The sequence below is a fragment of the Lissotriton helveticus genome, chromosome 1_1, assembly GCF_964261635.1.
Source record: "Lissotriton helveticus chromosome 1_1, aLisHel1.1, whole genome shotgun sequence".
Lineage (NCBI taxonomy): Eukaryota > Metazoa > Chordata > Amphibia > Caudata > Salamandridae > Lissotriton > Lissotriton helveticus.
In genome coordinates, this window is record NC_136057.1 from 1,008,859,072 (window position 1) to 1,008,881,327 (window position 22,256).

The window sequence follows — 22,256 nt, forward strand, 5'->3', positions numbered from 1 at the left end:
AGGGTAGTTGCTGCACTTCCAGTGGCACTCGGGCGGCTGGGTGCAGGGTGCTTTTGGGCCTTTGGGCGCTCAATGTTGCAATGGGAAAGCTGGAAGTTGAGCAAAGGCTGCAAGCTCGGGACGGAGATTCTTCAGGTGCGACCACCACTTCAAGAGGTAAGTTGGGATGTTGTAGGAAAGGTAGACACCCAGGAGTTGGGCACAGGGGGCAGTGGGGCGCCGGGTACAGGGGTGTCTTTTGGTGTCGGGAAATCTTGCCCTCAGCTGGTCACGGTTGGAGGGGTCCCTTGTTGTGAGGCTGCAGGCGTCGTCAGAAGGGTCCTTGGTTGCTGGATTCCGGGTCACAGTCGCTGGGGGGACGTCCTCGTGGTCTTTGTCCACTCAAGCACGGCCGGGCTTGGCGGGTAAGGAGTGTGCTGGATTCGCAGTTCCTGGCTGGCACCAGGGGTTGTTGCTGTTTGAGCAGAACCACTGCTCATGGGAGTCCCAGTCTTTAGATGAGCAAGGCAGTCAGGTCCTCCGGGGTTTTCGAGGTTGCTGACCACAGGAGACGCCGGGATTTAGCAGGTTCAAGGATCAGCAGGCTGGTAGGGCTGGGACCAAGTCAGTTGGTGTCGTCCTCTTGTTAGCAGCTGCACGGCAGGTCTTCTTTCTTCTTGTTTCAAAATCGGGATCTGAGGAAGGAAGGTTCAGGGTGCACCTAAATACTAAATTTAGGGGTGTTACAGGTAGGGCAAGGGCAGGGACCAATGGGTCCCTGTCCTGGTGTGAGTACACCTCATATCCTGCCACTCCAGTATGAGGGGGGCAGGAGCCTAGCTCTGATTGGGTAGGGCTCCCCATTCTCAAAAAGGACGAGAGCCTGGAGTTGTGCTTTACCTCGCCTCCCCCACCTGAGGGGTGGGGTTGGCAGATGCTGGCACACCCCCTTTCCTTCCTTTGTTTTTCCCGCCTGTCTTCCCGCCTGAGTGGGGATCAAAACTGGTGGGGGCCAGTTGCTGAGTACAGCAAGTGGCCTGGAGAAGCTCACAAACGCGGCATGCCTTTGAAGCTTCCCCTGCCCATCCTGGGGGAGGAGACATAGCACCTGGTCCCAGGATGTGCATTGTTGCAGGCTGCAGAGAGCGGAGGGCTCGCTTCCCAGGGGTCCAGCAACATGTCTGCTGGGTGGCAGCCTCTCAGTCCAGACACAGGATGTGGGTTGGTTTCAGGGGGCAACTCTAAGTTGCCCTCTGTCGTGCATTGTACATTAAATCCCACACTGGCATCAGTGCAGGTTTAATGTGCTGAGAGGTTTGATACCAAACTTCTCAGTCTTCAGTGTAGCCGGTTCCACAACTAGTACTAACAGCGGACGCATCACTCACAGGCTGGGGAGCCCATCACCTTCAATACACAGTACAAAGGCTCTGGACAACCAAACAAAAGAAACTGCATATCAACCAACTAGAGTTGCTAGCGATATTCCTAACCCTGAAAGCATTCCAGAAATACTTGTACAGCAAGACTGTATTGATCCGGACGGACAACATGACCGCAATGTACTATATCCAGAAACAGGGAGGAACGCACTCTCCACAGCTGCCCCACTTGGCACAAAGCATATGGAAGTGGGCGATTCCCCAAAACATTTTCTCCTAGCAGAACACCTTCCAGGGAAGGACAATCAGATAGCGGACCTGCTCAGCAGGCACCGCCAACAACTACACGAATGGGAGATTCACCCCCAAGTTCTCCAGCCATTCTTCGAACAGTGGGATCACCCAGAGATAGACCTGTTTGCCATAAAAGGAAGCTCCAAATGCCAGTACTTTGCCGCCAGGTTCCCACATCCGTTGTCACAGGGCAATGCGATATGGATGTACTGGTCAGGCAGATTTGCGTACGCTTTTCCCCCAGCACCGCCGATCCCGCTGGTGGCGCGCCAACTGCGGCAACACTCACTCACACTAATCCTAGTTGCTCCCACATGGGCGAGACAACCTTGGTACACAACGGTCCTGGAACTTTCAGTAGTTCCCCATCAAAGACTGTTCCTCGCATCCCATCTTCTAACTCAGAACCATGGAGAAATCAGACACCCAGATCCCAATCAGATGATCCTAGCGATCTGGCTCCTGAAGTCTTAGAGTTTGGATACCTTAACTTGCCTCCAGACTGCATGAACATCATTAGGGAGGCAAGACGACCAAATACACGAGCGTGCTATGCAGCTAAATGGAAGAGATTTGTTATTTACTGCAACAATAACCAAATCAACCCATTAGACGCTTCCATACAAAACATCATATGTTACCTGCTGCATCTACAAAGATGCAACTTAGCATACTCTTCGATACAGCTACACCTCGCTGCTATAGCAGCATACCTTCAAAACAGGCAACACCTTTCACTGTTTAGAGTACCAGCAATCAAAGCCTTCATGGAGGGTCTGGAATCTAAATATAATGCTTACCAGACTTATGGGACCTCCTTTCGAACCACTACACTCATGCGAACTACAATTCTTAACGTGGAAGGTAGCATTCTTGGTTGCCATTACCTCACTCAGAAGAGTAAGCGAATTACAAGCACTAACAATCCAAGAACCTTCAATTCAAGTACAGGGTGGTTCTTAGAACAAACCCTAAGTTCATGCCAAAGGTCGTATCCAATTTCCATATTAATCATCAATAGAACTGCCAGTATTCTTTCAAAATCCACAGTCAGTAGCTGAGAGAGCCCTACACACATTAGATGTAAAAAGAGCTCTACTTTATTATGTGGACAGAACTAAATCATTTAGAAAGACAAAGCAACTATTTGTTGCTCTTGCACCACAACACAAGAGAAATCCTATATCAAAGTCAGGAATAGCCAGATGGATAGTTAAATGCATTCAAATATGCTATCAAAAGGCAAAACGCACTTTAACCGTCCCCCCAAGAGCACACTCTACAAGAAAAATGGGGGCATCCATGGCTTTCCTAGGGAATATTCCTCTTGAAGACATTTGTAAGGCAGCCACATGGACCACAATACACACTTTCACAAAACACTACTGTGTAGACGTGCAAGCAAAACAGCAAGCTGCTGTAGGCCAGGCTGTCCTCAAAACTCTTTTTCAAACTGCTGCAGCTGGCACAGGTAACCACCGCTAGAGGAGATACTGCTATACAGTCTATGCACAGATATGAATTCAGCAGCCCACATGCCTCGAACGGAATATGCTACTTACCAGTATGCATCTTTTTGTGGCATGTAGGGCTGCTGACATTCATATCACCCGTCCTCCTCCCCGGTGCCTGTCACAACTGCAGCATTACCTCTGGCATGGCCATCTCTTACTTTACTATCTCAATCTCTGCCACAATGGCGAAAAACAATCTGAGGATGGAGAAGATGCCCATGCGCACTGTAGTCCAGGGGAGGAGTCACCTATCTCGTGATACTACGAAGACTCTTCCAAGACAACAAAGTGCAATCATCCGGACCCAACACTAGGCGGCGATCTATGCACAGATATGAATATCAGCAGCCCTACATGCCAAGAACAGATGCATACTGGTAGGTTGCATATTCCTTCTGATTATAGAAAGGTGAGAGTGGTGCATGTGGTAGTGGTGCAGGTGATAGTACATTTGTGCATTCCTTTCGAAGTCACCGCATTTTTGCAGACACAATAGGGTGCGTTTGTCTGAGCAGGGCAGTAACCTGTATTTAGAAAGATTGACGGGGACACTGGAAGAGTGGATAAATGACCGTAAGAAGCTCTGATTTGGAGGGACAGAATGACACCTAGAGGAGCTATCTTTCCGATGGTGGAGGAAGGCAAACTGTTCAGCTGATTGAGGAAAGATGGGTGGGGGGCTGTAACAAGCAACAAACAATGGAACAATGAAGCCACGATTTAAGCAAAAACAAGAGCCTGGTCTAAGAACGGGCAGGCTCAACAAGATGGTTAATGTGAGTTCCGATGCAAGAACCACAAGGACTCATATAATTTCAAAGTTTGGATAGTGTTTGGGGGGATGTTGGGGGTGGGAGTTACTCAGGGGAGGCATATTGATTTAGATCCTTTTGTTAGCCCAGTTGACATGGGAGCTTGTGCGGCTCAGCCGAAGGCCTACGTGATCTGCTTACCACTTGTATATGAAGCGGCCTTTTGCACTAAATGCAAGAGGACTGATGTGATCATTAGATGGGGAGAGGCGAAGGAATCACATAGGTCTTGCGACGTGTAGCCACTCCCTTCAAGTCTGCATGTTAACACTTTCAAAGCAGCATCACATTAAATATAAAATAAGGAAACAAAGAATGTAGTAAACACAATATCCACAAAGACAAAATATCGGCACTGAAAGTTCACTTTAACACTGACAACTAGCATAGGCTGGTCACTTTTTGCTTTACAATATAGTGCAGTGCCTTCTTTTTCTATTGCAGTTTTATATAGCGCAAACATGGCCCAAAGGTATCGCAGCACTTTTGCATGAGCAAATGTATAAACATGACCTCGCAATCCATTACTAAGCATGGTGTAGGCAAGGGGATGTCAGACGTTCAGCAGAAAAAAATCATGGGAGGTTGTTAGGGTTCATTGACCGCTCCACTCACCCTCTCTTCCTGTGGTCATTCCTAATTAGCAGATGGTTGCAGTCAAGGTATCTGATACTTTAATAGGGAATTCCAAGGGATAATCTATCAGTCCTGTTAAAAACATGTTTGAGGCATGTGTGCTGTAGATCACATGCTTATGCATAGATTGCCATATGGTGTTGGGACCGGATGTTTGCACCTTGTTTTATTTTAAGAAATCTCCCTAGTCACAAGGTAGGTGACTCCTCCTTTCGGTGATAGTGTGCATGGTCATCAACTCCATCTTCAGATTGTTTTTTTTCGCCATCGGGTTCGGATGTGACTCGCTACTATCCGGTTCGATGCCGATCTTTCCGTTCCTCTCGGCGCGTACAACCTTCACCCTCGGCGGTATTGTTTCTGATCGCGTTCCCCTTTCTTCACGGATCGTGTTATTAGTAAAAACTAATTTCAATTAGAGAGCTTGTGGTAGGCCGTTGGTCCTAGCCCCCGGTTCGACTAGCAGTCGATGGTACAAACTCCCTTTAAGTCCTGCCCTCGGTGCCATGCAAAATGCCAGCGCACCGACTCACACAACGTCTGCAACCTGTGTTTGTCTCCGGAAAACAGTGAACAGGACTGCAACGCGTGCCAAGCTTTCTGCTCCAAAAAGACTCTTTGCGTCTCTCGGGCCCTACGACACGACATGCAGACCCAACACACAGGCTCCATTCCGGACAACTTTGGACCTGAATCGGAGGAAGAAGAAGCCAGCAACCCCATCGGAGCTGATGAGGAACAGGAAGAAATCTACCTTTTTGATGACGGCTCTGACCAGGATGAAGAGATCCCGCATGGACAACGTACTATAAGTACAGTCCCTACCTCGCCCCAACTTCCAGTTCCACCGAAAAAGAAGGCTCCGGACCAACCCTTGCCCCAGGCCCTGGTCGGCACCTAGACCACGCTTCCAATGCCCCACTTCTAAGCTCGGCACCGAAGCCTACCAAAAAGCTTTCTGACTCCAAAAAGCCTCATGCCAAATCGGGCACCGAGCCAAATGCCTTCGGGGTCGAAGACAAAGTCTGGCACCGAACATCACCACTCGGTACTGGTTTTCTTCCCTCAACTTGACTCTGTTGCAGAAAGAGCTCTACACACCTTAGATGTTAGAGGAGCGCTGTTGTATTATATTGAAAGGACCAAATCTTTTGCACATCCTCACAAGGGCAATCCTATATCTAAATCAGGTATTTCTAGGTGGATCGTTAAATATATCCAGATTTGCTATGCAAAAGCCAAAAGGACTCTAACTGTACCTCCTGGAGCACATTCCACTCGTATACTAGGAGCTACTATGGCTTTTTTAGACAAAATCCCTATTACTGACATTTGCAAAGCTGCAACATGGTCCACACCACACACATTCACCAAACACTATTGTGTAGATGTGTTAGCCAGACAACAGGCTAATGTGGGTCAAATAGTACTTAAAACGCTGTTTCAAACAAATTCATCAGTTACAGGATAGCCACCGCTTAGAAGAGACTGCTGTATAGTCTATGAATAAGCATGTGATCTACAGCTCATGTGATCTACAGCTCACATGCCTGGAACGGAAAATGCTACTTACCTATTATGCATCTGTTCTTGGCATGAAGAGCTGTAGAATCTCATGCGCCCACCCACCCCCCTTGCAGGTGCGGTGCGTCCATTGGGGCGTGGGGGCATAGCCCCCCTGCCCGCCCGCAGCCGCCCGCAGCTCCTGGCCTCGGCGTTAAGTAAACTGAATCAGTTCTGTTTACTTAAGTTCGAAGTAAAGAGGAGAGAAGACGAGCATGACGTCACATCGCCCACCCCCTTCAGAGTCTGAAAGGGGTGGGCGGGGTGGCGTCATGTTGACTGACATGATGATGTCATGTCACCAGACCAAGCAACACAAGTGCGCATGAGTGGGGACGGAGGGTGAATTTTTTACCCGTGCCCGCTCATGCGCACTTGCGTTTGAACTTTTTTGCGCATGCCCATTAGGAGCCCTGTGGGCTCCTAATGGGCATCCTAGGGGTGAAGAGAAACCTGTGCCCGCAGCGGCAGGATTGGCTGCGAGGGGCTGCCAGTCCCCATTCGTGACGTGAGGCGCCAAGGAGTCGAGGAGCAGGGTGGCGCGGACCTGGACCGGCGGTGATTGAGGTAAGTTTTTTAAAATGTATTTAACCCCTTAATTGCTGCCGTCGGCCAACGGTCGTCACGGCCACTACCTCCCCAGTGCTGCGCACGACCGTTGGACGTCCATTCAGCACTAGTTCCAATGGACAGCGCAGCACTGGGGAGGTTTATTTACAAGCTCTAAAGGGGTTAATATTTATTTCAACCCCCCCCCCTGCGCGACATATCCCCTCTCCCCCCAGCGCGACATAGTCCCCCTCCCCTCCAGCCACGACTGGATTTGTGCACTATCAGGGCGTAGGAGTGAGGAACAGGCAGCTGGACTGTGTGGAAAGGTGGAGTCTCTCTGGATCTTAGGAAGTCCTTGGGGCAGAGGATGAAAAAAGCAGCTCTTCCGAAGCCAGGGATCTGAAGCAGCAACACTTTTAGAAGGAGTTAGCAAACACGAGCGGGACAATGATGAGATAACGAGGCATTACCGGTGGCAGATTGGGCGATCTACAAAGGCCAGCAACAAATCACAGGCTTAGCTAGCAGCAGGGGAGACTGTCAGAATTCCTGAATTTGTTCCCATTGATGCCTGGTGGTGGTGTACACGTGCTGTGCAATGTTATGGTCCTGGCACTACCTGCACGTTTTTGGAAACTTCAGGAATCTGCGCATTCTTGACATTTTTTTCCCTAGGGAACGACATCCTGCATTACTGGCACGCGATTGATTTGTCAACTGGTAACATGCCACGAGGGTCACTTTTAGCCATAGCAACTTCTTGCGGGATGAGAAGCATACTTAGTTATAAAGGAAAAAGTGAAAAAGTGAATGATGGCCTTTTTTCGCTTTGGTGAGGTAGTTATTGATTTTTTAATCCGAATTCAAATGTGCAGTGTACCTACGCTTCCTTGTCCCTCTCATATGAGCACGGGTACAAATGGGACAGACTAGTGGCCATTGGTTGTTCGAGCTCGCTTGCTCGCCGTACTGCAGTACGACAATTGTACGCCTCACCACTTTTAAAAGTCACCAGCCACCACTGCCCCCTTGGTACCTGTAACTGCTGTAGTTCTCTTGATACTATACTGAATTCTTTACTACTACTCCATTATCTCACCCTCTGTGGGAAAATAATATGAAGATAGTCGATGACCACGCGCACAATCACGGAAAGGAGGAGTCACCTATTGCATGACGAGGAAGACTTTTTCGAAGAAAAACAAAGTGCAAACATCCGGACCCAACACTAGATGGCGATCTATGCATAAGTATGAGATTCTACAGCTCTACATGTCAAGAACAGATGCATACTGGGTAAGTAGCATTTTCCTTTTGCTGATAGTGTGACTGTGTAGCTGGCAGGGTTTATAGTTGAAAATCCCTAAAATGTACAAGAAATGTTCTTGAAAAGAGAGTATTAAATGTTACTTTTTGTATTAGCCAACATTTTAGTGAACACACGTCTTTAAACGTCTGACAGTGGCTAGTTTATTATAGAAAAGAGCGCGTCCAATTTAGTCAGTAATTTTTCCTCCAATGTTTCCTGGACTAGTACTTGTTATTTCATAACTTATTCCATCCAAATGATCACTAAGCAGTCTTGCGTTTTAATTTAATCCTGATGTTTATTCAATCAATATACTTCATCACAGCTCAGCCCAGCCAACTTGTTTCATCCGAAAGGACATCATCAGGGCTCCAATTCCTGTACACCTTTGCAGCGGACCCTATAGTGCTCTGGTGAGCCAGGCTTTCACAACAGCCTGACAGTGGCTGTTGTATTTCATAGTACAGTAACAAAACTATAGGCCCACACTATAAATAAAGTGTTTACTTATTATTTGTGAACAGTGATAGTAGATATATGATATAGAAATAGGAATATTATGCATTTATAATCAGGATGTTCAGCTAGTGTGATAGCCACTTTATGTAAATATATGTATTTTAGTGGGAGGCGTCATTATTTTGATACATTTTAATTTGTCATTCTTTCATTTTTTAACAGATCAAGAAGCTTTACTGGACAGGAGTCCTACCTTATATGGTACAGTGTGTTGCTTTTGATTTTTTAACTATTGTGGCCTTAGTGAGAACTCTGTTGATAAGCAATGTGAGAAATAGCCTAAGGGAGAGCTGCCCTTAGCAAGACTGCCCTTCCTGAGACAAACTGTGAGTGCTTCCTTTTTAAGTTGAGCCTAGAGCCAGCGCACATGCGCTGCTCTGCGAGACGTATTGTAGAGGAGTAGAAAATAGAAGTCCCGTCCACTCTCCACCCATATTTGCCATTGGCTTGTGTCATTGTGCATCCTACATGCTGGCTTCTGATTCATCAATAGGCTTGTTAGTCCTTCCTTAGTACCACTTCCTCTTCATTTGTCACCTCCCATGGCGACTGACCCCTTTATTTCGGTTGTTACAGGTAAGTGTTATTTAGACTGTGAGCACTATTTCCTTTAATGAGTTTCTCCTACTGCAGGCACGACATGCTTTGATGCCTTCTTTACTCCTCCCATCCCTCCTGTGGTCATGCCTTCTCTCACCCTCCCATTGTCCATGCCTTCAAGCCCCCCACCCGCCTTCCCGTTGTCCATAGCTTCTGCCCACTCCCCATCCCCGCTCGCCCTCCCGTTGTCCATGCCTTCTCGCCCCCCCACCGCCCGCCCTCCCTCCCTCCCGTTTTCCGTGCCTGCATTCGCTGTGTCCACCAGCCATCTCTTTCAGCTCTTCAGTTCATGGGCAAGGCACTCCACGACTCATATATGTGAACTATTGTAAAGGTTGTATGAAAACATCCGCTTGTATGGCCATGGTGGTTTTGCGCAAGTGTGAATTTTCCTCCCACGTGGCATAAATCATCATATCCTGCCTGCTTTGAATATTCTGAACACAAGCTGTAGAACGTTAGTGAGATGGTAACATTAAGGGTGCCACACCTTTTATTATAGTGAGAAGGCGTGTTTTCTGGTAAGTTCATGTTTGCATGAGTGTTACACAATCTATTTTAATGTGGAAAGGGCAGTGTTAATAAAGTGGTTATCCAGTGCTCCTATTGAAGACCAACTAATTGTGGGGTAGCATTTTGAATAGAAACTGCAGTTTTCTTAACATATCCAAGTTTTTAATAGAAATTGAATTATTTTTTTCAATGTGTAAAAATGCTTCGACAATAACGAGAGAATGGTGCACGATTTGCTTTATCCTAAAATGATTCCCTATTTTACAGTTAATTGTTGCATACTTTATGTACTTGCCTCACAATTTCATCCTGTCCAGTTAATTTCTTTCGCCACTGACATAATTCCAGTGGCCCTGTTTGAGGTAGTTAAATCACAAGTGAGACAAGCATATGGTTTTGGTGTTAATTGAAATTCTACTAAAGTGAAAAGAGGGAAAAAAGTAATCAGCTACCTGCCATGAGGAATAACAACGCTTACTGTATTTTTGAGAGATATAAGCTTCCGTATAATATTACTGTCGTATCTTCCTACTCAGGGGGCACTGCCAAACATTCCTATTGTTTCACGCCTCCCCCGTCACCGCTGTGGAACGCGCCGCTGTGACACCAGTTCGAATGTCACGGCTGGCAATGTTCTACGGTGAGCGCCTGTGGCAGAGGGACGACGGCAGGTGGACTAGCAGCCTGTCAGCTGTGGCTGGGGTCTTTCTTCTCAGAGATTTATTAGCTGTTAATAAACAGCTTGTTTTAAACCCTTCGCCTGCGTCGGCATCTTATTTCAATACCACACTGGCGACGAGAACAAACGGAAGATTTATGAGGAGTTGACCCCAACACGCGAAGCATTTACAGCGGGCCAGGACACGGAAGGATAGCTGAGGCATCAAGGTTAATTAAAAATTTGCAAACATTCGTGACAAGAATTTTCAATTCTATTAAGGACACGGAGGCGAGGATTATGCTTACTCGATTTCTTTACTACAAACAGCAGCCAATAGGAACATAGTAAAGAAAACAGGAACTACAACTCCCAAGAGCCCTTAGGCAACCATAGAGACTATAAGCTATATAAGGCACCATAGAGGACAACACTTCCTCTTTCTTTGTCCAGGAAATTCAAACAGTCAAAAGTCATTGAAGGAAAAATACCGCCGACCATCCGGAAGGAAAAGTCTGAAGGTAAATCGCACAAGAGGCCAACAGGAACAGGCAACCATCCACAGCGAAGAAGATGCAGCTGGAGAAAAAACAAATCCAGTGTCCAAGGAACGGAAACATCGCAGAAGACCAAGATGAAGGATTACTTCTGGTCCGAACCTGAAAGAAAAACAGAGCCGTAACACATATCCCCAAACCTGAAAAGGTAACAGCACATAGGGAGGGGAAGAAAGCAATGCAATAAACAATGCAGATCATATGAGAGCAGAGAAGCAATATAACAATGCAGTAAAAGACAAATGGGTGGGATAATCCTCGCCTCCGTGTCCTTAATAGAATTGAAAATTCTTGTCACGAATGTTTGCAAATTTTTAATTCTATGGCAGGACAGGAGGCTCAGATTATGCTTGTTCAAAGCTGGTCCACCACAACAGAAGCCAGAGTCATTACAGGTTTGAAATAAAATGTTTTAAACACAGTGTCAGAAGACCAATCAGCCGTCTTCACAATGTCCTGCAAACTCACACCAACATGAAAAGCCTTAGAGGCCATGGCACCTCTCGCGGAATGAGCTCCAAAAACGGAAACATCAATGCCAGCCTCAGACATAAGCCAGCGCACCCAACGAGCCAAAGTAGCTGGCGCAACAGGCTTGAAAGGCTTTTGCAAAGCAATTAATAACTGACCAGATAAATCCTGACGAAAAGGAGCAGTACTCACCTCATAAGCCTTTATGCAGCGGACCACACACAATTGCGGATTGTGAGGAAACGCCGGATAAGTGACCGTGGACAGATTAGTCTTGGTACGTCTGGAAACCGTAAAGGTAACTCCTTCGGGGGAAAAAGAACGACCCGCGAGATCCAAAGCGCGGACATCCGAAACACGCTTACAAGAGACTAAGCATAACAGCATGGTCAATTTCGCAGACAATTGTTTACGAGACAGAGAAGCGTTGGGAGGCCAAGCTTCCAGAAAACGTAACACTACTGAGACGTCCCATAAAGCGACATATTTCGGACATGGCGGTTTAGCCAACCGAACCCCACGCAGTAATGTAGAGATGAGAGGATGTTCTCCAATAGGCTTACCATCGACTAAAGCATGGCCCGCAGAGAGAGCGGAGCGAAAAGAATTAACGGTCCTGTAAGCAGAACCAGAAGAAGCAATGGAAGCAAGAAAATTAACCACTAGAGAGACATCTGCTGAAGCGGGATCCAGATGTCGTTCAGAACACCAATCACACCACCGACGCCAAGCTGACGCATAACGCTTGCGCGTGTTGGGGGCCCAAGCTTCACTGAGAAACTTCTCAGCGTCTCCAGATAATCCCGGGACTTTCCAGCGTTCCCCGAAAGACGCCACGCCACTAGACGGAGCTGGCCCGACAGAATGAGAGGATGCGGATGTAGCAGAGGATTCAACAACAAGTTCCATTTCGCAGGAAGCAGGAATGGAGTCGAGCAACTCATTTCCAGAAGATCCGGAAACCACGCTTGAGCTCTCCAAAGAGGAGTGATCAGAATGATCTCCGAGAGAAACTGTTTCGTTCTGGCCAAGACTCGCGGAATCATCGCGAACGGCGGAAAAGCATAGCAAAGCTGAGGAGGCCAAGTCTGGAGAAAGGCATCCGTGGCCAGAGCCTCCGGATCCGGACGCCAGCTGTAAAACTTGGGCAGCTGAGCATTGAGGCGAGAGGCGAAGAGATCGAGCCACGGGCGACCCCAAAGGCGAGACAGGGCGCGAAAGACCCGAGGGTGAAGGCGCCAGTCGCTGAAGTCCAGCAGATGGCGAGAATTCCAGTCGGCCACTTGATTCTGGCGACCTGGGAGATACTCTGCAATAAGCGTGATCTTCCTCTGAAGGCAGAAATGCCAGAAATCCTTCGCAATCTCTGCTAGCAATTTCGACCGTGTCCCCCCCAGTTTGTTCACATACCTCACCGCTGAAATGTTGTCCATACGGAGCAAAATGCAACAGCTGGTGGCCTGAGGGGCCAGGCTGCGGATCGCAAAGGACCCTGCCAGGAGTTCGAGGCAATTGATGTGCAGTGTCAACTCGTCGGGAGACCAACGGCCGCCCGTCGTCAAGTCCCCGCAACGGGCTCCCCAGCCCCGTAGACTCGCATCCGACTCCAAAATCAAGTCCGGAGTTGCGCCGAACAGGGCTTTCCCGTTCCAGGCCTCCATGTGATGGAGCCACCACAACATTTCCGACCTCGCATCCTGGGACAGAGGGACATGGTCGGAATAACGAAGACCTTTCTGCAAGTGCCTGATCTTGAGACGCTGCAGGGCCCGATAATGTAGGGGACCCGGAAAAATCGCCTGAATGGAAGAGGCTAAAAGTCCGACAACTCGAGCGATCGACCGCAACGACACGTTCTGTGCAGACAACAGTGACTTCAACTCCCGCTTGATAGCCCTGACCTTCTGGGCAGGCAAAAGAAGTTGGCAAGACACCGAATCTATCTGGAAACCCAGAAACTCGATCGACTGAGTGGGTTGCAAATGAGACTTCTGAGGATTCACTAGAAACCCGAGAGACTGAAGCAGATCGATCGTCCAAGATAAATGGGAACGGAGTTGCAGCGGGCACTGAGCCATCAAAAGAATGTCGTCCAGATACACGATCAGCCGCACTCCTCGCGCGCGCAGCGATTCCATAACCGGCCGCAGGAGCTTCGTGAAGCACCAGGGGGCGGACGAGAGACCGAACGGGAGAACCGTGTACTCGAACCATTCCCCCGACCATTGGAACTGCAAAAAGCGGCGATGAGGCGGAAAGATGGGGACGGACAGGTAAGCGTCCTTCAAATCGAGGCGAACCATCCAGTCGCCGTTGCGGAGAAGATCTCGTAGCAGATGGATGCCCTCCATCTTGAAATGGCGATAAACCACTCCGTTGTTGAATTCCTTGAGGTTGAGCACAAGGCGAGACCCTCCCCCTTTCTTCTCCACCAGAAACACATTGCTGACGAACCCCTGTGGATGCAGGGTCGTGCGCACAATGGCCCCTTTGAGAAGAAGGGAATCTATTTCCGCGGAGATCACTTCCCGATCGCGTTGGGAAAAAACAAGGGGAAAAGGGACGGGACCTTGAAAGGGTGGGTGGTAAAATTCGATCTGATATCCTTGAACTGTCTGCAAAATCCATGCATCGTTGGAGATCGCGCGCCAATTCTGTAGAAAAAACTGCACCCTGCCCCCCAGAACAACACTCTTGTAAGGAATCAGGCTCACCTGTTGAGGAGAAATCTTGTCGACCGCCCTGGTTTCCACCGTAGTTTCCACCGTAGCCTCCCTTGTTGCCTTGACCACGACCTTTGCGGGAGGGGTAGAAGGTCGCCTTAGATCCGGAGTAGGAGGACTGCTGCTGATGACGCTGTCCGCCTCCGCCTTGGTGGGACTGTTGGCCACGCTGCTGGCCAGAACCACGGCCGAACGAACGTCCCCCAGAACGTCCGGCCCTGGCAAAAACCGGGCGGAATGCTCTGCGCAAGGAAGACTGCGCTCTGTCGAGGCCACTAAAGGTGGCTACAAATTGCGTTAATTCCTTCAGAAATGGTTGTCCAAACAGGAGACCTTGGGCCAAGGGACCAGACTCAGAAGTGGCCAATTCCGACAGCCGGGGGTCCATCTTCAAAAGAATAGACCGACGCCGTTCGGAGGACAGGGCACAGTTTGCGTTTCCTAGGAAACATATAGCCCGTTGGGCCCAACCAATGAGTTCATCCGGATCAATGCCAGACGCCGACCCCTGCGCATGGTAACCCAAATCCAGGATTTTGGTCAGTGGACCAAGTATATCAAGGAGTTTATCCTGACACAGGCGCCAAGACCTATCAATTCCCTTTTTGGGGTCTTTGGTGAATTTCTTGAGATAAGTTAAGATAGTGGGATCGACATCCGGCGTGTCAGCCAAATTATCTGCCAACTCCGGCCGAGGGCACTCAGAACGCAACCGGGAGCGTACCTCCTGATCAAAGGAACTCCGGATGTGAGATTGAATGTAATCAGCGACTTCCGGCGCAGGGGACCAAACCTTGGAATTGGGATGGATGATATCTGACGGCTCAAACGTCAGGACGGGGGGATGAGCGGAGGCATCAACAAAATGTTCTTTGCGAGGTCGCTTAGCAGGTGGAAGACCAGAGGGACCAGAGGAGGAAGAGGATGAAGTGTCCTCAGCGTCCGGGGGAGGAGCATGGGACCTCTTGGACACAGATGGGGAAGACAAGGAATGTGCCAATTTCAAAAAATCCGATGTATGAGGGTTTTTAGGAGACTTAGAGGAGTGCTTGGCAGAAGAGGACGGAATCCAGCCCTGTTGTTGAGCGTAATCCGTCAAATGGCGCTTCAGAGGACCAATTGCGTGAACCAACGCAGTATTAACAGAATGTCTGACCCCTTGGTCAAGTGCCTCGACCAAGTCGTACTCAAAAGCCTCTTCGGGCTCCTCATCATATGAATAGCCCTCAGCATCATCATAATCTGCCATGGTGTAAAGGTATAAGAAAGAAAAACACCAAGGTGCAAGAAGCCCAAGAATCAATAATACTAGTAGGGGCCAAGGCAAGGACCAAGCGACCCAGTCAGGGGGGGGTGACAACCCCAAGCAAGCCAACAGGCAGAGTACACACTCGACCAAAAGTACATGTAAATATTAAAGTGGAGGGACTGGCTTGCAAAAGTCACCCTAGGCAACGCCTATAATTGTTATCCAGCCCAGAACCCTAGCAGAGGGAAAAAGGCGTCCTGTGGGGCTCTCCGGCAGGCAATGGGCGGAGGCGACAAAGCAACGCTGCCTCAGAGCGTGTCAGGGCTCCGCGAGAGACACGGAGCATAAACAGAGCCAACACGCATGCGCGAAGGCGTGCCTGGCTGTCCGGAAGGGAAGCGACGCGCGACAAGTGTGCGCGAGCTCCCGAGCCCCGTCCCGCTCCACACACACAAGGACACACGGGCACAGAGCGCCCGCAGTACTGGAGAGGCGAACACGCGCTCCCAAAAGACAAGCGGCAATAGAGGAAACCGACAGACTAAAGACGCATGCAACCGGCAAAGTGAATGCGCAATAGCGGACAAAACGGCGCCACAGCGCGTAAGTAACCTAGTAAAGGCAAAAGTCAAGTACCAATGCAAAACATTAAATACAAGTAAGAAGAAACATTAAATGCACTTAACTGGCTGCGAAGCAGCAAAGAAAGAGGAAGTGTTGTCCTCTATGGTGCCTTATATAGCTTATAGTCTCTATGGTTGTCTAAGGGCTCTTGGGAGTTGTAGTTCCTGTTTTCTTTACTATGTTCCTATTGGCTGCTGTTTGTAGTAAAGAAATCGAGTAAGCATAATCTGAGCCTCCTGTCCTGCCATAGAATTGTAACACTCCAGGCTATCGTATGATGAAGAGGGGAGAACAGCCTCAAAGAAGCATCGCGGCTGATGAAAGGAAGGAAGTAAAGAGAAACGAACTGTAACCAGGCAAGTGTCTGAGCTTGAAATTGGGTGCGTGGAGACTTAAAGTGATAATCCTGATCTAAGTTACGTGGGTGCCAAAGAAGTATAAACCTCGCCCCATTCTTAATGCATTCGAAGCAGAGATAGGTGAAATAATTGTGCTATAACAGCGGCATAGCAAGCTCAGACACGCTGCCTGTGAGGGTCTGCAAAAGTCAAGTAAGACTGTTTGAAAACTTGAAGTACTAGCCGGCGAGGGAGATACAGTTGGGCGAAACCTGGAATGTGCGAAGGCAACTTGTAGAAAAGCGCAAGGCTGAGACTGTAATAAGCGTGTGGCATTGCGTGAAGGCGAGCGCGAAGAAGAGCAAGAACTCACGATCGCAACCTGTTGAGGAATCAGTAAGAAGAATAACGTATGGGCATTCACCCGTGAAAGACTATGAGGAAAGTGAATTCCTAGCGCAACTGCGCCATCTAGTGGGCACGAGGGAAATAGGCCCGTTTTGTGTCCTTACTGCATTGTGAACCTTCCTCGGACAATCTGGGAATTGAATTGTTTTTTAGGTTTCGGCTACCGTCGCACCGCGTAAGCAGTGGGCGGAGCCAAAATCTTATGTGTGTAGTATGGGGGCCTGAACACGCCCCTCTTCACCATTGGCTGGCCTCGTAAATGCTGGCCAGCCATTGGAGGAGAGGAGCGTCACTCAGTTCAGGGCCCGCCTTGACGCGATTCGGGGGCGTTTCTGGGTCTTTTTCTTAAGTCCCGCCCTCTCCTCTTCCCATTGGCTGGAATTTTACCTTCCAGCCAATGGGAAGGGGAGAGGGCGAAAAACCCGCCCCGAATCTCAAATTGACCTTGTTCTGTTTGTGTCTGTTATGTAACTCATGGACTCCGAAGTCCTTATGTAATGTAACTGGTCCTTTTGTAAAACGCGCTGACACCTTTGGGTAAAGTTTGCGCTATATAAAATCGCATTAAATATAATAAATAAAATACAAATTCCCTGTCTGTATCTGAGACCCTACGCGTACAACATGCCGTCACAAGCTTCCGTCATGCCGCTCCAGGCACGCCGCATGCCTGAGAGTTCCGCTGCCCGCTCAAAAGTAAAGCTGAAAGTTTCTGCAGCCCCGGGCTGCACCCGCCCAGGGAGAGGGGGGCTGCAGCCGGCGACAGAGCGTGCTGAGCGGGGGCTGCAACTGGCCTCGCCGTACCCATGAGAGGCATGGACATAGAGGCGGAAGCCCTGCTGCAGGAAGCCCAGGAGAGCATCGAGGCTGCACAGAACTATGGACGGGAGCTGCAGCAGCGGCTGCACGGGCTGCAGCAGGCGCGAAGACAGGTCAGAACAGGCGGCGCGGCGCCCGGGTTACGGGGAAGTTATTAGGGTACCTTGGAGTGAGGCAGGCACATCCCGTGTCACTCATTAGGATTCCGCGCTCGGCCGCTGATAGTAAAGGGGAGGGGGCGTGGGTGGGTAGAAGATGGAGGCTGCTGAGTGGTGAGTGTCTGCGCGGCGCATGTTGTTGACATGAGACCTGTTGGGGCCGCATCCCCCGGCGGCCTGGGCGCCGCTCCCTCACCGGGCTTTCTCGCGGGGCGGGGGCTGGTGTTGGTTGGAAAAGTGTTTATGTTTTGTTAATGCTTCTTTCAGGCATTTGTTCGTGCTGGTCGCTCTCCTAGGTCTTTTGGCGCAGGCGACGTGTTGGTTTGGCGAGGTCGCAGGGTGTGTTTACACTGTAGTGTGCTTCGCTGTGGCGCACGTGTCTATCACGGGAGCTTTTTTGTTGCTGGCGGTGTGAGATTGTGGCGTTTGCTGCCGGCGAGTGAATGGATGGGGAGCCCTGGTGCAGGTGGTGCGAGCGCGGTTGATGGTGGTGGAGGCGCGGTGCGTGTTGTCGTGCATGGCGCCTCCTCCTCACTACTGCTGTGTGGGTGTCAGTGAGGGAGATTTAAATAGGTGCTGCGCAGTGTTGCTGCTCGCATGCGGCGGCCATGAGGGTGAGGGGGCTTTGTCCCAGCTTCCCTTGTTTGGGACGCAAGCCGCGCTGCTCCGGGTATCTCTAGTACTGCGGGGATTGTGGCCGTGCAGGGTGCGCGGCCTCCGCCATGTTGGAGGAACAGGAGGCAGGCAGTGCTTGAGGGGGGAGGGGCAGTGCCACCAGGATCGTCTCCTACGGCTTGCCGCTGCGCGCACCCCCTCGAGAGCGGTGAGCCTGGGTCCCTCCTATATTACTCTCCTAGAAGTGGCTTGCCTGGTTTCGTAACTGTTCCAGGAAGTGAACAATTATAAAAGTGAGAACACGCCGGATAACTTTCGCCTCCCTGTCTTTCGGTTTAGTCCCTGATTTTTAGTTTATTATGTTAAGCATTTTTATTATTTAACTTTCGGCATTATTTATTCAAACACTTCTGTTTTGAAGTAGAAAAAAATCAGACACTTACAAATTTTAGTTTGCACAGTAGCACGTTTTTAGTCATGTCAAAGAAGAGTACATTAATACTGTTTTCCCTGCGTGCGACAGGCAGGACAATTTTCACACCTACAATTCATTTGGTCACCCGTGTCGGGTATGGTTGAGTTGAGGGTACTGTTTATCAAGTAATGAGCATGGGCGGGAGGTTTTTAAGTTTCGCCTGTGTGTGTGTGTGTGTGTGTGTGACTGCTCCTTGGTGTGTGTGTGTGTGACTGCTCCTGGGTGTGTGTGTGTGTGTGACTGCTCCTGGGTGTGTGTGACTGCTCCTGGGTGTGTGTGACTGCTCCTGGGTGTGTGTGTGTGTGACTGCTCCTGGGTGTGTGTGTGTGTGTGTGACTGCTCCTGGGTGTGTGTGTGTATGTGACTGCTCCAGAGTGTGTGTGTGTATGTGACTGCTCCAGAGTGTGTGTGTTTGTGTGTATATGTGACTGCTCCAGTGTGTGTGTGTGTGTGACTGCTCCAGTGTGTGTGTGACTGCTCCAGTGTGTGTGTGTGTGACTGCTCCAGTGTGTGTGTGTGTGTGTGTGTATGACTGCTCCAGTGTGTGTGTGTGTGTGTGTGTGACTGCTCCAGTGTGTGTGTGTGTGTGTGTGTGTGACTGCTCCAGTGTGTGTGTGTGTGTGTGGGGGGGGGGCTCTGGGTGTCACTGGCTCTGGGTGTGTGGGTCTGGGTGTGTGTGTGGTAGTAATTGCTGTCTGCTGAACTCGTCCGTAGGGTACAATAGTTCTCACATTTGCGAGATATTAAGCTATTGGTAATGTAAATGACAATGCCATTTATGTATCTGTTTTCAAAACCAACACATAAATACAAATTTTGTCATTTACAATGCCAATAGCTCTAACTTCTCCAAAGGCGAAACCGTTGCATTGTAAATGCTTGTTTTTTATTGCGCTGGTATTTTGCGTATAAAGACGAGGACTATTTTTTTTTGTGTGTGACCTACGGACTATTTTTTTCTCATCCTTTCCATCTCCACCCTCCAAGTATTGTACCATTAAAAGTATATCAGCGCACTTGTACACTAATAGAGTTTGAAACTAAGCTAAAATAGGTATATCATGATGAAGGCGGTGTTCCTCCCTGTTGCATACAAATGTGTGTGAAGATAAGTGTCTGTGAGGCATAAGGAAGCAGGCATCTTAGGGTTGTTATCCCACAGTATATAAGTGCTATTTGTTTCTCAGGAAAAAAAAAGTTTTTATATTGGCTGGTCTAACGTGTAAACATAGGTGTTTTAATAACCCAAAACAAGTGGAGAAAATATGCAAAACGTAACACCCCCACCGTTCTTTTTAACTAGCCCAGGGGAGCCCACCATACAGTGGAAGAAATGGAAGAAGGTCTTCCTGAACTATGCAGTTGTGTTTGGACCCAATTTAGGGTTAGAAAGGAAAGTAGCGTTGTTGTCATACTACAAGGGGGCGGAAGGGGAGGAAGTGCTAGAACACCTCCCAGAGTTGAGTGCACATGAAGCAAGAGGATTGAATGAATTTGAAATTAGCCTTAAAAAACTAGATCTACATTACCTTCCTAAAACTAGCACTATTATGGAACGGTACCATTTTGGCAAAAGAGGACAAAAGGAAGGGGAATCGATTGAGGATTTTGTATCAGATTTACGCAAACTGGCTGTCACATGCAAGTTTGGAGGTGCGTGTGAGGAAATAATCAGAGACCAATTTGTGTTAACATGCAGGACTGAGCGTGTGCGTCAGGAATTGTGGTTGAAAGACGACCCACCACTAAGGGAGGTCCTCATAGTAGCCAAGCAAGTAGAACACATGATGCAGTGTGTAAGTGAAATCAAGCAAGACAAAGAGAGCAAAGTCAGCAAAAGCAAGGTCAATGTGAGCGAAGTAGTGGCAGAAAGTGAAGGTGTGTTGGCTGTGAAAGAGCAGAGAAATGTACAGAAAGAACAGAGGGAAACCAAAGGAGGATGGAGCTTCAAGGGCAATTGCTATAGGTGCGACAAGCAAGGACATATGGCGAATTACAAAGATTGTCCTGCATTAAAATACACATGCAGCAAGTGTGGCAGGAAAGGGCATTTCAGGCAATACTGCAGGAGTGGTCAGGGGTACAAGAAGCAAGAGAAGGATAACACCGCACGGGTGTGTGATGAGATCGTCCTGCAGGTACAGAGTGGACAAATTAGCAATCCTAAAGACATGATAAAGGTTGAAGAGACAGGGTTGGAGGCTATGTTTGACTCATGTTCGAAGATAACAATCATCAATGCCAAAGAATTTGAAAGGGTGGCCAAAGGAAAGCTCAAGTTGAGCAAAATGGACGTCAGGCCAGGGGGCTATGGTGGTCAACCTATCAACATGAAAGAGTATTTTTGGGGCACCGTAGGCTACAAAGACAGATTAACAGTCTCTAAGGTTTATGTATCCCTAGAGGGGGACAACATACTGGGATGGCAGGCGCAAAAAGAGCTAGGAGTATACCTCAACCCCAACAAAACCCTCCAGATTCTGATGCAAGAAGTTGGCGAGGCATTAGGAGGAATCGAGGAAGAGTTCAAGGAAGTGTTCAGCGGGGAACTAGGGTGCTTAAAAAACTATTCTCGCAGAATAAAACTGAAGGAACACGCGGTGTCTGTAGTAGCTAAGGTAAGAAACCTCCCCATAGCTATCCAAGAGGCAGTCGGGGCAGAACTGGAGAAACTATGCAACCAAGGAGTAATTGAACCGGTGGAGGCGACGGAGTGGCTGGCGCCGATCGTCGCAGCTAAGAAGAAGGATGGGTCCGTCCATCTATGCATCGACCTCAGGACACTGAACAAAGAGGTGGTGGTCGACAAATTCCCGCTGCCCAACATCACGTAGATGATGAGCCTGCTGGAAGGAGCGAGAGTATTCTCGATGCTAGACTTAACATCGGCCTACTTCCAAATCAGGCTTCATGAGGACTCGCAGGAACTCAAAGCGTTCGTCACGCCAATGGGAGCTTTCAAATTTAAAAGAATGCCATTCGGTCTAGTCTCGGCCGCAGCGGTATTCCAAAGACTCATGGGAAGCATCCTTCGAGGCATTGCTGGGGTAAAGTGCTATCAGGACGATGTACTGGTCTTCGACGCGGACAATGGACAACACGATGCAAGATTGAGTCAGGTGCAGGTGAGATTCAGAGAACAAGACCTTACTGTGAAAAAGGAAAAATGCAAGATTTGATGCCAAGAATTGGATTTCTTAGGACACAAAGTAACGCCAAGCGGCATTCAGCCCAAAGCAGAGCTCCAGAACACTATAATCAGTTTGGTTCCGCCAAAGACCAAGGAGGAAATAACATCGTTTATGGGTATGCTGGAGCTCTACAGCAAGATGGTGCAGAACTTCGCAGGCAGGACCTATGCTATACGCCGGTTGCTCAAGAAAGACGTGGTGTTCAGCTGGGATGAGCAGTGCCAAAAAGAATTCGAGGACGTGAAGAAAGCACTCGCGGAAGCCCCAAGTCTCAAGCGTTTGTACAGAACAGAAAGA

General features: G+C 49.0%; 1 protein-coding gene across 1 annotated transcript in view; it reads left to right on the top strand.

Moving 5' to 3' along the window:
* Positions 1 to 22,256, top strand: part of LOC144820014 (protein NLRC3-like) — a 548,927-nt gene that overhangs the window by 121,153 nt on the left and 405,518 nt on the right. The window contains exon 5 of the mRNA XM_078677678.1: positions 8,723 to 8,761. Coding sequence (XP_078533804.1) covers positions 8,723 to 8,761 — 39 coding nt within the window. The remainder of the gene's footprint in view (positions 1 to 8,722; positions 8,762 to 22,256) is intronic.